This window comes from Melospiza melodia, chromosome 9 (assembly GCF_035770615.1).
Source record: "Melospiza melodia melodia isolate bMelMel2 chromosome 9, bMelMel2.pri, whole genome shotgun sequence".
In the NCBI taxonomy this organism is placed as follows: domain Eukaryota; kingdom Metazoa; phylum Chordata; class Aves; order Passeriformes; family Passerellidae; genus Melospiza; species Melospiza melodia.
In genome coordinates this window covers 8,532,615-8,548,333 of record NC_086202.1, presented here as the reverse complement: position 1 = coordinate 8,548,333, position 15,719 = coordinate 8,532,615, and the positions used below count along the sequence as shown (strand labels likewise).

At 44.8% G+C, this 15,719-nt stretch overlaps 1 protein-coding gene across 1 annotated transcript; it reads left to right on the top strand.

The window, feature by feature from the left end:
* Positions 1-377: 377 nt before the first annotated feature.
* Positions 378-1,355, top strand: LOC134421714 (tetra-peptide repeat homeobox protein 1-like). Its single transcript, XM_063162888.1, has one exon. It carries the CDS (start codon positions 378-380, stop codon positions 1,353-1,355), a length of 978 nt encoding a protein of 325 aa, XP_063018958.1.
* Positions 1,356-15,719: the final 14,364 nt, after the last annotated feature.

Here is a 15,719-nt window from a genome sequence, read left to right as displayed (position 1 = left end):
GAGCTCCCGGCGCACAAAGCGTTTCCCTGTCGGGTATTTGGGGCATTTACCCGCCCCGGTTTTGTTCCAGAGCCGGTAAGGGACCCTTGGAACGCGCCGCAACGAGCGCATCCCCGCGCTGCTCCTTTGTTCTGGAATTTTATCCCGAGCTGTCACGGGAGGGAAGGCGGCGGCACAGCCGGAGCCGCGCTCGGCGCAGGAGCGCTCCATCCATCCCTCCATCCATCCATCCATCCATCCATCCATCCATCCGTCCATCCATCCATCCATCCATCCATCCCTTCGGCTGTGTGTCACTGCCCTCTCGTGGCTCCCGCGCCGCGGGGACACGGGCACAGCCGGCCCCACGCGGGGACACGGGCACAGCCGGCCCCAATATGGGACACGGGCACAGCCGGCCCCACGCGGGGACACGGGGACAGCCGGCCCCAAGAGAGGACACGGGCACAGCCGGCCCCAAGAGAGGACACGGGGACAGCCGGCCCCAAGAGAGGACACGGGCACAGCCGGCCCCAAGAGAGGACACGGGCACAGCCGGCCCCAATATGGGACACGGGCACAGCCGGCCCCAAGAGAGAACACGGGCACAGCTGGCCCCACGCGGAGACACGGGGACAGCCGGCCCCAAGAGAGGACACGGGGGACAGCCGGCCCCAAGAGAGGACACGGGCACAGCCGGCCCCAATATGGGACACGGGCACAGCCGGCCCCACGCGGGGACACGGGCACAGCCGGCCCCACGCGGGGACACGGGCATAGCCGGCCCCAATATGGGACACGGGCACAGCCGGCCCCTCGCAGGGACACTGCCACCCGCGCCCCACTGCGCCTTTGGGCTGCTCCTGCACCCTCCGGCAGCCCTGGGGATATCGCCGTGGCCGTCACCCCCGCAGGTCCGTGTGGCGCGGGTGACACCCTGGAGCGGGGACAATCCCGGCCGGGGACCCGCACAGCCCGGGCCCGCAGCCGGCGGGATGAGCGGGGACAATCCCGGCTGGGTACCCGCACAATCCGGGCCCGCAGCCGGAGGGATGAGCGGGGACAATCCCGGCCGGGGACCCGCACAATCCGGGCCCGCAGCCGGAGGGATGAGCGGGGACAATCCCGGCCGGGGACCCGCACAATCCGGGCCCGCAGCCGGCGGGATGAGCGGGGACAATCCCGGCCGGGGACCCGCACAGCCCCAGCCCGCAGCCGGCGGGATGAGCGGCGCTGACCCCGCTCCGGTCCCTCGCCGCGGTGCCTCACGCTCCTGTCGCCTACCCGCGCAACAAAGGATGCTGCAGCCCTGCCTGCGTGGGGCTTCTGCAACAGTCAGGGGCTATGGGCTGTGTGATGGCTACTTCAATACCTAATGGAGCATTTCAAAGTTCCCCTGTGATCTATACATACGTGGCATTTAAAACATCTTTCATGTCTGTTTTGTTCTCATAATATTTTGGTTTTCCCCCATCAGCAGCCTCTTCCTGCCCCTTGCTCTGCCCCCAAACCGAGCAGTGCCTCTCTCAAGCTGCAGCACTCTGCTCAGGAGCAGCCAGGTCGTGGGCAGCTGCCCAGGGAGCTTCCCCCACACACATCACAACTTTCTCTCAGAAATTAAGTTTCTACCTTTCTCCTAGTCCCGAGTGTGCTGCCAGTCACACTGATTTGTACCAAACTGTGCAGTACACGTGCTCTGATACAGAAAATTGTGCCTAATTCTGAATCTCAGTCGCTTATCTAAGACTGGTGAGGAGTCAAGCTGTGACCATTACATTCAGATCACTTATGACATAACTTGATTTAAACACGTATCTCAAGAAGCATAAACCTGTGTCTTCTGACTTTACTACAGTTCTAGATGATGGTAAAAGTCAAAACCACCACTGTAATTACCCATCTATTTCTCATTGTGTTTTCTGTAGTGCCCATCACTGTAAAACCTAGGATATGATGTTTGAAAGTTAAATAAATGATGTGGAACTTAGATCTTTGTTTCAGCCAGGCATTTTTTACAGCATCAGAGCTTGAGTGCAGACTAAGCCTCGTCTGTGCACCATGTCTTTTATTGCTTCCTTGCTTGTACAGTGCAGCTTGGGGATTTTAAGGGAGGGGAGGGTGTATGAATTGCACAGCTCTGTACCACAGATGGAACAGATCCCTGATGTAATTCTGCTAAAGTAGGAGAGCTGTAAATGAGAAGGGGTTTTGCTCAATGTTTAGTATATCCATTTCACCAAGCAGTGCTCTGCCCAGCCCCTGAAGCCTCGTGCTGAGAAAGAGACAGCTGGTGGAGAGCACTTGTAGGTTTTAAAAAAAATTAACTGAGCAAGTGTCATGTTTCCTTCTTCTATTTTTTGTGTCTCTGTAAGACTATGTAGACATCATTTTTTATTTTCAGGGACATAGCAAATCAGAACCATAGCAGGTCTGAGTTTTTCCTCTGATGCCCTCCAAAGGTGTGGGAGTCTTCCATTAAGATGTTGTCGAATCACTGGTTTTATCTTCTGCTGATGCTGAACTGATGTGCCAAGTGTAGGGAAGTTTCTTATAAAGATGTTTTTCCAAAAAACAAAATAAAAAAGGAGGAGAAGAGGCACCATGACTCTACGTTTCTGTGGGGTTCTTACTGGTTGGAAATTGTGTCAGTGGAATTGAGGCAGCTCATGGAGGTAGCTGCTACTTCTGCCTGCTTTCCCAACTTTTCCAGCCATGTTAAGAAGAAATGTATCTGGTCTTGGAAAAAGGTGGAGGGAAGCAGATGGATCGCAGGAGCCAGCAAAACTTCTACTGGGACCATCCAACACATCTGGTCAGGCAGCTCTGCTACATTATTAACATAAAAGTGTGCACACACAGTTCTCAGTCTTGTATTTTGTGAATCATTAAATGGTACCTTTCAATACAAACTAGGATACCTCATTTTCAGTCTTCAGTATTTCAAGTGCCTCTAGCATTGAGTATAAAGGTGTGGAGAGAGGAGTTACTCGCCTGCTTTGTGACTAAAATCCCAAAGGACCAAGGGCTAAGGGATGTTGAGCACCCATTTCAGTCGGTGTTCCCATTGCAGACCACAGAAAGTTGCAGTTGCTGCCATAGAGATGTCAGGTGCGTGTCCAGTGGTGGGAAAAGCTGAGGGACTTTGTGTCTGCAGCCCCTTGCTGTGACTGTGAGTTGAAATGCAGCTCCCTTTGCACAGAAAAGGCAGTGAGAGGGGCTTTCTTTATTTGCCTAGACTGGAGTAAATTCTGTGTTGCCACGATTTTGCTTTTCTGTGATTCCTGTCCTACTGAACCCTATCTTGCTGCTCACTGACATTTTCTTGAATACAACTGTTACAGTCAGAACAAAAGGTGAATACTCAGAGATGTTTTTGGAAGCTGGTTGCAAAGGCCAGGTTAATGGTTATTGTGTGCTAACACAGACTCTGACCCAAATGGTGCAGCCAGAGCAGTGCAGAGCATGGCTGTCATCTGCTCACACAGCACAGGATGGCACAGCACAGAGACGACCTGGAGTAGTGCTGTCTCCTCACTGCCTCATCTCTCATTAGCAGCAGCCTCTACAGCCAGAGATGCTTCTTTGGAAACTTAAAAAGTGAGCGTGAATGCTGTTCAAAAGCCTGCTTGTTAGAAGACTAGAAATGAGTGGCAGCCTGAGCCAGAGAGATATAGAAGACTTTAAATACATATATATGAATCATATATGCCAGCCTATAAGCCAGGGTGTATAGAAACTGACCTTTCTCTTTCATCACTGCAGAGCAAACAAACTGCAGAATTTGCTCCATCCATGTGTACTTGTCCCCTCTGTGCTGTCTGTCCCAATGTCACACGCTGCAGCTGCATTTGGCAGCTTGACTCCCTCCCTCCTCCCTCTACTCCTTCTGTCCTCTGTCAGCCAGCACAGCAGGGTACCCATTCCTCTATCCTCCCTGTTTCTTCACCAAAAATATGATCCAGTTTGTTCAGGTGCAGGGGTGAGTCCTGATCAGTTGGGCAGGGGCAGGGTAGATCAAAAGGCATAGCAACACCTTGTAGGAGAGCTGTCAAGGCAGTCCCAGTTTTACTGGGACAGACAGTACATCTGTCTCAGATACAGAGGTTTAGGTGGATGGATGCTTATCTGGAAAGGCAGAGATCCTGCTCTTGGTGGAAGAAAAAAAGTTATGGCCAAGGAGAGAGAGAACAATGTAAAGATCTACCACTAAAAAAAGGCACACAAATGGAGTGCTTAGACCTGGTCTAATTCATGTTCAGGTATCAAGATTTGAGGTCACACTCAATGTCAACACATTTCCACGGTCTTTTTTGAGGATATATCTGCTCCAGCTTGAAGAAATTCCTCAAGAATTTCTTGACCAAATTTCAAATGCTTTTCCATTTGGATTCCCCAATGTTGGGGCACTTTAATATTCAGCTGGAAAGAGTGCTGGGGCATGTTGTCTAGACTGTGCTTTTGCCAAGCAATATTGGACCAGGCCCTTAATGTCCCCTTCCATCATGGTATTTATGATTCCATGACTTTGTGATTTGTTAGCTAAATTGCACAGAAAGTTAATGTTCTCAAGGCTGAAGATCTACATTTAGTTTTTCCTTGAGGTAAGCAATCTCCATCAGAAAATATATGGTTTTCACTCACAGAAGTAAACAAACATTCTACATGAAACTGATGCATAAAATAAGCAAAAAAAGCACCCTCCTGTGAGTACAGCAGCCTGCTAGAAGTCCTGAGTAAGCAGCATTAGAAATCTATTACTTCATGGAGGCTGGAAATGGTTTGCTTAATATTTTTAGCCCAGTTGACAGTTTTGCTAACCTCTCTCCCTTTAGAACATTTTTCATGTAAATACTTTTCAACAGTAAGTATAGAGAAGCAGAGTGGTGAAGGAGCAGGGAAATGTAAGAGGAGCACATGAAACTGGCAGTGCAGGAGCTGAGACCTGTGAAACACCAACTCTGCAGCCTGACCTCCACCTGCTCTCTAGTGGATGCCTGCCCGGGGAAACTTCAAAATTCCCCTGCCTACAAATAAACCTGATCTCCTCTGGGCTGCACACACATGCTTCATGCACACTGTCAGCACACAGCCCACCTCAGTGGGAGCCCTGGCCCCCCAGCACAGCAGCTCTGACCCCTAAACATGAGTAAGAGGAGCCCACGTGTTGCAGACAGGCTCCTCAGTGGTGCCTCTGAGCACCAGATCCATGGTGCCTCTTGTGCCCAACTCCAAAAGACCCAGGTGCCACTCAGGATAACAGGCTTCATTTCAGTGTAACACTGAGATCTAGTCATGAAATAAGAGTGTGAGCTCTTTGTTTGTTCTTGACTGCTGATTTCAGGCATTCACTGAGGAATAACGATCCCAGAAGAAGACAGGCAGTTATTTAATCAGCCTTTTTCTCATTGCTCCAAAAGAGATTTTTTTCCTATAAGTTTCCAGATAAAGGTGAAACCATGGCCACTGAGAATTACAGATCACAGAAAGGTCAGGCTGCAGGAACACTCCCACCTGCATGCCCTGAATCCTGCACAAAGTATTTCCTGAGCCTAAAAAGCAGGAAGAATGGTAAAGACTCACTGTAATGGAAATTCTGAACATGCACTAAACCACCAGGCATTAAGGGAGGTTTAGGTGATGGGGCTGGGGAAAAGCATTATCTGTGAGGAAGTGATGTCATAACTGGGAAAAGCATCCCTTTCCTTTGTGCTGAGGAGCAGCCTTGCAGGAGATCAGTGCTGGAAGGGGCTGTGCCAGGAGGCTGTGATGCCTCTGCTGTGAAACATCTCTGAGATCCTGCTAGAGAACATTCCAGCTAGGACAAGGGACAGACTGATGAAAATCACGTGAAGTTGTGTGATATTTGCTGTTTTCTGGCAGATTGGGTTGTTGGATGATTCAGCTATGAGCAAACCTCTGTCTCCTCCCTGCTGTAACATCAAATTACCTTCACTTCTCCTCTCTCCCTTCCTGTGCTGCTTATTTGGATGGAGGTTGATGACCTGGCATCCTTTATTCATGAAAGGAGCCCTGTAATATATGTACATTTGTTCTATGTTCATGGGGTTAATTTATTTTTGGCAAAAAATGCAGAGAAGCAGCACTGAAGATAGAAATCCTGTATTTTCTTCCCCAGAAACTGTGTTGCCCATGCTGCAGTGGTTGTCCTGCAGAATTTCTCCTGCCTCATCTTGAACTCCACAGGGAATTTCAGCTGCTTGCACAGTCCTTGGCCTTGCTGAGATCAGGATAACAGCAGCAGCCTGTTATGCTAGCCTGGTAGGTTTTACAGCTTCCCCTACCGCCTCCAGGCTATAAATTGGGTTGGGGGAACCAAATTTTTTTCCCTGGGGAACCTCAGGGAATCACAGCTGGTGACTGATGTCATCCCCTTCTCACTACCCATGGGCAGAGGATCTGTTGTCTTCAGCAATTAAATGGTGGTTTAAAAACTGGCTATCTATCCCTCTTATAGCAGGAGGTGTCTCTTTAATTGTGAAACTTAACACCATCAGAAAACTCCTGTTTGTCCCACATGAGCTATTATGGAACTTTTGAGAAAGAAGCTGCATTTGTCATTGGGGAATAATAACTCTTATTTATAGAGTACCCCATGCATGAAATCCTCTGGGCAACTAACAAAATACAGTCTAGCTTTTAAAAAAAACAACAAGTAAAGTCTGAAAAAATATCTCCATGTAGTCCAATAAATGCCAAGAGGGGTGAAACAGTTTCTTAATGTTTTCAGACCAAACATGGCCAGCAGTAAATGAGTGTCAAATGGATTTTTAACAGACATTTTCTGGAGTTGCTTGGCTATCCTCTTCCAGACAGTTGGTAGCAGTGTGGGATGATCAGAAAATGAAGAGAGAATACAGCTGAAGAGGTGATGATGTCTTGACCTTCAGCTCATCAGAGCACCCCTTCCATCTCTCAGCAACTTTCATCTAAAACTACTGGAAGAAAACTAATACAGGGATGGCTCTGCTGAACACCAAGTGACATCAATTTTACCCTCAGATGTGGCAAATTAGGAGAAAAGGCCACCTATTTAAAATATTTCCGGGTAAAGTCCTGAGATCCCATCCCAAGGGAGGAAATTTGGGGTTTTCCCTTCAGTTTATGTGAGCAGGGCAGGGCCCATTCTCTGAAGGGGCTGAAGTCACAAGGAGATCTGAGGATCTGCTGGGCCACCCTTGAGGATCTGCTGGTCCCCAGTGTCAGGGGTGGGTGTCACTGAGCATTACACAGAGACAGCACTGGGGGAAAAGTGTGAGAAAGGACAATAAGTGTGAGAAAGGACAATAACATCCAATATTCCTTTTTATCCCTGGCTGGAATACATGTGAAGATCCAGATCTGGGGACCAGAGCCAGAGGTGCTCTCCGTGTCAAGGTTCTCATCTCTACCTGCTTTTTAAAGAGAATAAGAGTGAATTCAGGATGCTATCAAAAACCAGATGATAATTTATGCAGGTACAATGCATCTCTTAATATCTTCCTTCCAACCACATTTCCTGTATGTTGCAGCTTTTATTTTAATTATTGCATTCCAAATGACTTGCCTTTCAGTCAGCAAGACCGAAAGATCTTGAAAGACCCCAGAAGTAATTTATGAGCAATTATCTGATTTTCATTTTTAGCAGCCTGTACTGTTTCGGTTTCTGTCACCTTGGAATATTCTTCTCTGCAGTGTAGGTAATTTAACTAATAGGAGGGACACCCATTTAAAAGGGGGCTTTCTAATGACAGGCCCTGCTGAGCCTGCTGACACTGGTGCTGGTAGTTGGAATTATTATGGTGATTCTCAGCATTTTCATTAATCTCTTTTGCATTCTCTGGGGTTTTTGAGTTGAAATTTGCCAGGCAAGGTCTTAGCAAAGTAACAACTTTTATTCTCTTTCCTTAGGGCCTTTTTTTCCTATTGTGGGAGTCTATTAAATAAGTTAAAAGTAGTTCACAAAACTACAAATGAAGATGGTGACAACAGGCTGAAGGCATACATAGGGAGAGCAATGGCTGTCTGCTGGAGCAGTGAATTCCCCCTTTCTCAGACTCTTGTCCTGAACATCTGGGTGGAGGAGGGTGATGGAGTGGCAGGAATGAAATGCATGCAAAGAGCCCTGTGAGGGCTGTCAGATGGGTGTCCCCCACCTGGCAGGACACGCAGAGCTGGATGCAGAGCACTCACCTTCCCTCTCTGCTTGTCCAGGCACAGCTGAGGCGTTCTCCAGCAAAAGTTGGAGGGTGGGGTAAGATTGTCAGTGGGGCAGCGCAGTCACATCCATTGTTCATGCTCTCTGTCCACCAAGTGGCCGCTAAGTGCAGGGAATTCTCTGGTCTGACAGTGTTGGCCAGCCCTGAGAGGACAGGGAGCTCATGGAAGAGCTGGTGGGACCAAAGCTGTTGCATTCCTGAAGCACAAGGGCTCCAAAGGGTTCCCTCTTGGACAGATAGCCCCACAGAGGTGGTGGAACCCTCATATCCCTTGTCATCCCCAGCTGGGCAGAGGGTGCCCACAGCTCTTGCAAACCAAGTTAACCAGAGATGCCCTGGCAAAATGAGCATTTCCTCATGCTGGTCACTGACAGAAATAATCTGTTTTCATCCTCCTTGTGTTAAATTTGCTTATTGAGACTCCTAGTGATTGAGAAGATGAGAAAATCCCACTTTTTACCTGTACAGCGCTGACTGCAGGAGGTCCCATTTTTGTGTGGAGCATTTGGGCGCTACCATAATCCAAATCACATTTTTGTGTTTATCTTGTCTTCCCTTTGATCTTTCCCACACTGTGATTGCTGATAGATTCAGCTAGCTTAGAAGCAAATATTTGTTGCAGCTATGCTCTTCCATAAATAGAAATTGTATACTTTTAATTTTATTTTTTTAAAGTGTGTATCTGGAAGCAAAAGGGAAGGAAATCACAAGCATTTAGAGGGGCACAGGATGTATGCATGTGTCCCATGTCTGCACTAGTGCCAAGCTGAGCACAAATACCACTGCTGTTCTCAGCAAACATCAGAGCCTTTAGACATTTAAACATTCAGCATGCAGAGGAAGAAAAGGCATGGCAGCTACAGCTAACTGGGAAGTTTTGTTTTATTTCTCTCTCTGTTCCTCTTGAACGCGCTTAGAGGGGATGGCTCAGAGGATTCAAACTTCCTTGCTTGCTTGTAGGGAAAAAAAATCATCCCTGCTTTGGGAACCCAACTTCTCTACCCAAGTAGGAAGTCACAGATGTAACACATCAGTAGGTAAGAGGAATGCTCACCTTGCCCCCACCCTGGCACATCAGAAGTGAAACCTAGGTCAAATCTTTTCATGTGTTGCTCATAGTTTCTTTAAAATAGTGTTGCCATTGATGCACACCAACGTGATGAAGATTTTTTCATGTATTATTAATGCATTTCTTTGTACCATGTTCCCAAAAAAAAAAAAAAAAAAAGTTTTGATTTATTCTACACCTTAAACCCAATGTGACAAACTAGTGAGATGGCAGCAGGCTGCCTCTTTCTTTCTCCAACATTTGAAAACTGAACTTAAAAGTCTGGAATTATACTCAGATGCATTCCACTCTTGTAATATTAACATTTTTTTTATTACCTGAACTATTTTCCCTGTCTCCCTTGACTCCCACAGCAGGGACTCTCATATTATTTCCTGCAGTGTTCCACCCCCACTTTCAGAGACCTGGATTTGAGGAGCTGCCCTACCGTTTATCAAAGCTTTTCCCTTGGTCATCAGAGAGAGTCTTGTCTGGTTTGGGCTCTATGAAATTGTCTGCTTCTACTTTTTTCCTTGCTTTTTCTTCCTCTTCTTTGTATCGAGTTATCTGTTCACAGCTGAGTAATCTCAGTAGAACTGCGGGGATGGAGATCTTCTTGCCTCACGTCAAAGATACAGAACCTTTTTCAGCTGAGCCAGGCATTGGCAATACAGACAGGTATTTATAAGTGCTCACACAAAGTAGGCATGAGGTGTCCTCTGTGGCAATTCCTGTGCAATATTGTATTGATCATATATACCTCTGACCTCCTCTCCTGCCCTCTAACCCTGCAGTTCACCTCCAGCAAGACTAACTGCTTTCTGTCTTCTTTACTGCTCAGTGCCTCTCAAGCTGCAACCATCTTTCAGGGAAAAACAAAAGAAAAGAAAATAAAACTCAAACAACACTCTCAAATCAGAAAAAAAAAAAAAAAAAGCTCTTTGTTTCTTTTCTTCAAGATGTAGGATTTTCTCCCAAACCAGGGCTGTAAAATATATAATATCCATTCCTAGCTGAGCTGATGTATTTAAATCTCAGTGGATTGTAAAACACATTAAATCATCACTATATTTATCCCACATAGATTTGGAAAGCATTTGTTTGACAAGAGAGAAAAAAAATATTAAGATTTAGGTAGGTTGTGAGATAATAGATTAAAAATTGCCAGTATTGTTGTACAGAGAAAAATCACAGATCATTTCTCGGTAAAACCAGTGCTACTAAATTTATAGACAGTGTCCGTCATCAGTAAATATTTTAAGGATATGATATTAGTTTAAGTGATCCAACTGCAGAGTGGTGTGATATGACTCTAAGCAAACATTTTTGTTAAACTTGCTTGGGGGCTAAATTCTTTGTGAGCTTTCAGCTCTCCTGTTGGTGATCTTTTCTTCACAAAGCAAAGCCCCTTCCCTGCCTGTGCTTTACTTCTGAAGCTCTTTAAAACCATTTCTCCCTGCAAGCCTTTCTGTGGTGCAGGGATGGATTTCACACAGGTGGAAATTTTCGGTTGTCCCTAATCTCTGTCCATTTGTGTGACAGTCCCCTGTGTGGGAGCTTCTCAGAATAGAAATGAGTCTCTCCTTCCTGAGAGTTTGGAAATCATCTAGCCCAAATCAGCACCTCTGATAAAGATGCTGACACCAGGGTTGCAGATGGCTATTATTTATTTATGTTCTTGTAACAGGGTAATGGAGTGCCCTCACCTAATATTAATAGAAATACCTTTTGACAGCAACTATGTATATGTAAGAGTACACATAATGGGAACACTACAAACTTCACTAATTAGGTCCTCTAATATTTTCTTAAACAGAAATCAAAATCTCCTTTATCTCTATTTTTTTTCAGCTATTTGGGGAAAGAAAATAATTTTTCCCCATAATATAATTGTCACATTTACTTTAAAAAAATAGAGGAAAAAGACCCCTCTTCTGCTGTGTTTTTATGTTGCAGCCCTTTCCGATCCTGGGCACTTGTGGGGAAGCTAACCACTTTCTGTGGCTACTCCAGGTGACAACTGCAATCACAAAACACTGATGTTTGCTTGAGATCCTGAGATACAGGCAAAAGCAAATTTGGAATGCTAAGTGGAATGCAAGGAGACAAAATCTCATTCTAAGAGCAACACTCGATCTGCTAACCTGACACTGAAAAGGAAACTCATGTGAGCTGTATATACCAAACCAAGATTTACCAGCATGGCTCTCTTACCAGAGGGTTGAAGGAAAGTGTATTGCTCATGGTTACAGAATACAAAATCTGCAAGGTATTAGAGCACATTTTGTAAACATGAGAAGTGGACAAAACTATAGAATAATTTATACATACTTTTTCCCCCCTTCTTTTTTCTGACAGCATAACTCTGCCCATACTGTGCTGAAAAAAAGGGTTTTCACAGATTTGTGATATTAACTGTTGAATCTATATTTATAAGTTTCCATGATGTTTCTGTAATAATAAGATTATTAACCTCCTTTTTACTTAGTATGAGGCACTAAGGCAATCAATGCATGAAGCTCACCCGCCTGTAACAGTGGCTGGTTCATTAGCCAGGGACTGCTGTAAAGACTGGTGTGAACATTATGGAATCTGCACTTATTTTTAGCAGGGACTTGATATTCTGTGTAAATCCAGCATGAGAAAGGGGAGTGGATTTCTCCTTGGCAAAGAATCCTTTCCAGAATGGCCTCATTCAAACACTTTATATCTATTCTTTCTAGTCCTGCAGCCTAAGGTGCTGGTGAAAAAGCATGAAAAGCACAGAGAGGGTTTTTTGGTGAAACTGATCCTCTGTTTTGAGTGATGTCCGTGGAGTGTGGTTCTACCAACAGCTGTGCCCATTGAATGCTTTGTCTGGTTGCCATTTTTGGCAATTAGCTCACCAGAACATCATGTTGCGTTCTTTCAAAAGCCTCACAAAATCTTCAGACTTACCTTGCTCGTGTTGAATTCTGCTCTGTCTTTAGTATCTCCTTTCCTTTCAAGTGAGACCAGGTTAGACGGGGAGGCAGCTCCCAAATCCTGGATCTCACACCCTTTTGAGAATCCCCCACCTTGGTGACACCCAGATCCCTTGGTGGGCATGGAGTGGCCTCACCATCAACGTGTGGTCACAAGGGCCCTGATTCAGCACTGGAATCCCACCCTGTCACTGTGTGGGGCAGCCCCACACCAATGGCACAGTGCTGAAAATGTTGCTTTGACAAGGACAGGTTGTGAACATTTTCAGTTCTTAAGCTTTAATTAATCAGATTGGAAGTCGACTTGATCAACTGAGGAGCTTGCAACAGCATGTGAAAGTGACAGCTCTGGAAAATGCCATCATTAGGAGAATTTCCATAGTGTCTGTGGCTCTCCATCAGCAGGCAGACATCCCAAAGCAATGCACACAGTATTTTCAAATTAATATAAAGTGTATATGAGCGGCCTTTGTAAGTTTGCTGTATATTCAAGGGAAGCTCAAACTGAGGCTCTGACCTGAATTTGGAATTGAGTGCTCCTTTCAGTTAAGTAAAAGCTCATTTTTCATGACTAGAATCCATTTATTAGGTGAACCAAAAACCCCATAAGCAGACAGTTTTAGGATTTCAAAGTGCCTTCATACAGGTTCTAGGAAACAACTTGCAAAACATGCAGGAATTTATACAGAGATGTTTAATAAATCAAAGAGACACTTACAACAATGAACATCACTCAGTTTAGGTGATTAGTTCTTTACAGTCATTAGGATTGGAGACCAGAGTGTGTGGACTAGTCTCTTTTTATAGATGATTGATGGGATGAGAGAGATCAGAAACAATATTGTAGACAACAGATGAACAGAGAATATTAAAAAAGCAATGGGGGGAGGATTGAAGCCCTGCTGAAAGATTAAAGAATAGAAAGAAGTACAAATGAGCAAATCAATTATTGTGTGAAGATTTCTAGGATGCTGTTTAATTCATATTGGCCTGTTCTATATTTAGTTTCCTCACAGTTTCTTTTTTTATTGATGTTTCTTTTAGTTCCCTCTCTGGAATCTGATTCTAAGATGCATCATTGAATCATCCTTTGAGGGGAAATGTTACAAAATGAGACCCAATCTAGCAAACATTTTCTGACATGAGCCGTCTTGCCTTAACTAAGCAAAATTCAATGGTGCTGTTTCAGAGTATGAAAATCACTCAAAGAAAAAAGTTTGGAAATATGGGCCATGGAGGGGGGTACATTATTTTGGGAGGGAAGGGCAGAGAAGGAAAGGGAAGGGGTAACTTCAGGCATACTTTTTCCTTCCTGTAGAATTTAGTTGAGTAGCCAGTATATGGGGCAGGATCCTGGAAGGATGGACCACAAATGTCCAGAGTAAAGTGGATTTATGTGCAGCATCTGTCTGTCAGACCCCCTTGCTGGATGCAATGCCAGGAGCTGGGCAGCTCCCCCATGGGAACATCTGTTCAGGACCAGCTTCAGGGGACAGGGAAAATGGGGTTTCCAGCTTCTTCTCCTGCCTGAAACCTTCATTTCCAGAGTATCCTGTACATGCTGTGAAAGATCCTTCCCTCAAGGAGGGTGTTTGCTCTGGTTTTCTGGGGCCCAGCTCAGGTGCACAAGTGAGGATGTCAGAGAGGAGAAACATTTGTGCTAGGGAGGCACCATGGTAAAGAGAAAAGTGAAAATAAATACAGTTTTTAAAAATTATATACTGTTATAACAGACCACAGACTTTAAAATAAGGTAACCATATCGCTTTGCTGTCTTCAACATGTCACTAAAGAGCTGAGATCAGGCTGTTCAGGAATCAGTTCCACTTTGGAGCACATTTGCATTAGTTTTAACAATAAATTATTCAGTTTTTCAATGCCTGGCTTAGGAATTATAACATCACTGTAATTACTTTTAATGTAAACACTGATACATGCTGCCATCCATACTAGCACCTCCACATTCCAAATTTGCAGTGAAAGCTTAGGGGCCATCTAAACCTACTGTATGAGAAGGGCTGCTTTGCACACAAAATATAAACTTTTTCTCAGAAGGTTCTTTTTAACAACAGCCAAAAGAATTCACTGATATCCTTCTTGTGAAGTATTTCATAGGAACATAGTGACTCTTGACTCTTTTCTTCTTGCTGGAAGACTATGATGCTTTACAGGGAGATTGTCAATCAGGATGTTCATGTTATTACCAAGGGTTAGGAAAGGAGGAACTTGACAGCTCCTATCATGAAACATTGTCATGGTAGGTTCATATAAAAATTTCTCAACCTTAAAAATGCTCAACTTTTGAGGCTTTGAGAAGTCTGGAGTGAGAAAACCACAGTGACTTTCCAGTGAGCTGATACAGTTGTTGGCTCTTAAGAGAAGGCTCACTGGACACTGTCTGCATTTCCCTTTATGAACTCCAAACCCTGATTTTTCATGGTGCTGGGTCTGTCTATTCCCAGTTTTTCCCTTTGAAGTCTGTGCTGGTGGTGTGGGCACAGAGACCCACTGGGCTGCAAACACCTTGCTTCCATCACTTCCACCAGGTCTGGCTCTTCGTGCCTTCCATCAGTGTATCTTTAAAGCCAGCAAGGTTTGATTGCAATGGGAACAGAAATTGGAGATTGGAAAAGGTTAAAAAAAAAGATATTTGGTAGCTGCTTGGCCAATAAAAGGCTGATAAAGAGGACCAGAGGGAAGAAGGCAAACTGTGCTGAATGCAGTGAACTAGGAGGAAGAACAAGTTGAAACTTTCACAGTAAGGTAAAGATAAATTAAGTGGAAACAGGACACAAAATCCCTTAGGATCTGCTCACAATTCCAGTGACCAGCTTACAAAGTATTACCCATGTGGTTATTGATCTGGTGCTCACATTCGCATTGCTGCTCAAGAGACAACTTTATCATCTGAGAAAGTCTGATAAAAGCCATGATCAGTTTTATTTGTGGTTGCCACTGCTATATGAAGAAAAGTGCAAACTATACTGTGTTGTTTCTGTTACAAGTTTCAGAATCTTAAATTACAAAAAAACCCCCAACTTATTTGACTCCAACTATGTTAAAAATGAGCTTGAATACTGACTCAGTGTCTACAGAAAAAACAGCTTTTCAGAAAGAAAATACAGGTCAAGTATAGATCTGAGATGAGGCAGCAAAAAGAGAAATTGTAACCTGGGGAATCTGAGCTTGAAATAAATCAACATCTTTATGCTCAACCAAATTGGCTCTGCTTATCACACCAGGCAGGCCAAGTTGAACCTGAAACCAAGATAAATACTACATAAGGCTACTCATGTCACACTTCCACAGGGAGAGCAAGAAGTTAAGGCAGAGTCTGCCACCAGGTACAGTCTTCCAGCTGGCCATTCAGAGGAATAATTCTGTCTATATGCACTAATGACCATTAGACAAGATATGAAAATTTAAAATCTGATTTATATACTTCTTTTGTGTGCTGCAGAAAGAAATCTAAAAATTTTAGGAGAATGAAATATTTGCATAGCTCTTACTGAA

Coding starts and splice junctions, on each gene's coding strand:
- LOC134421714 (XM_063162888.1), top strand. CDS start 378: ATGGGACACGGGCACAGCCGGCCCCACGCGGGGACACGGGGACAGCCG.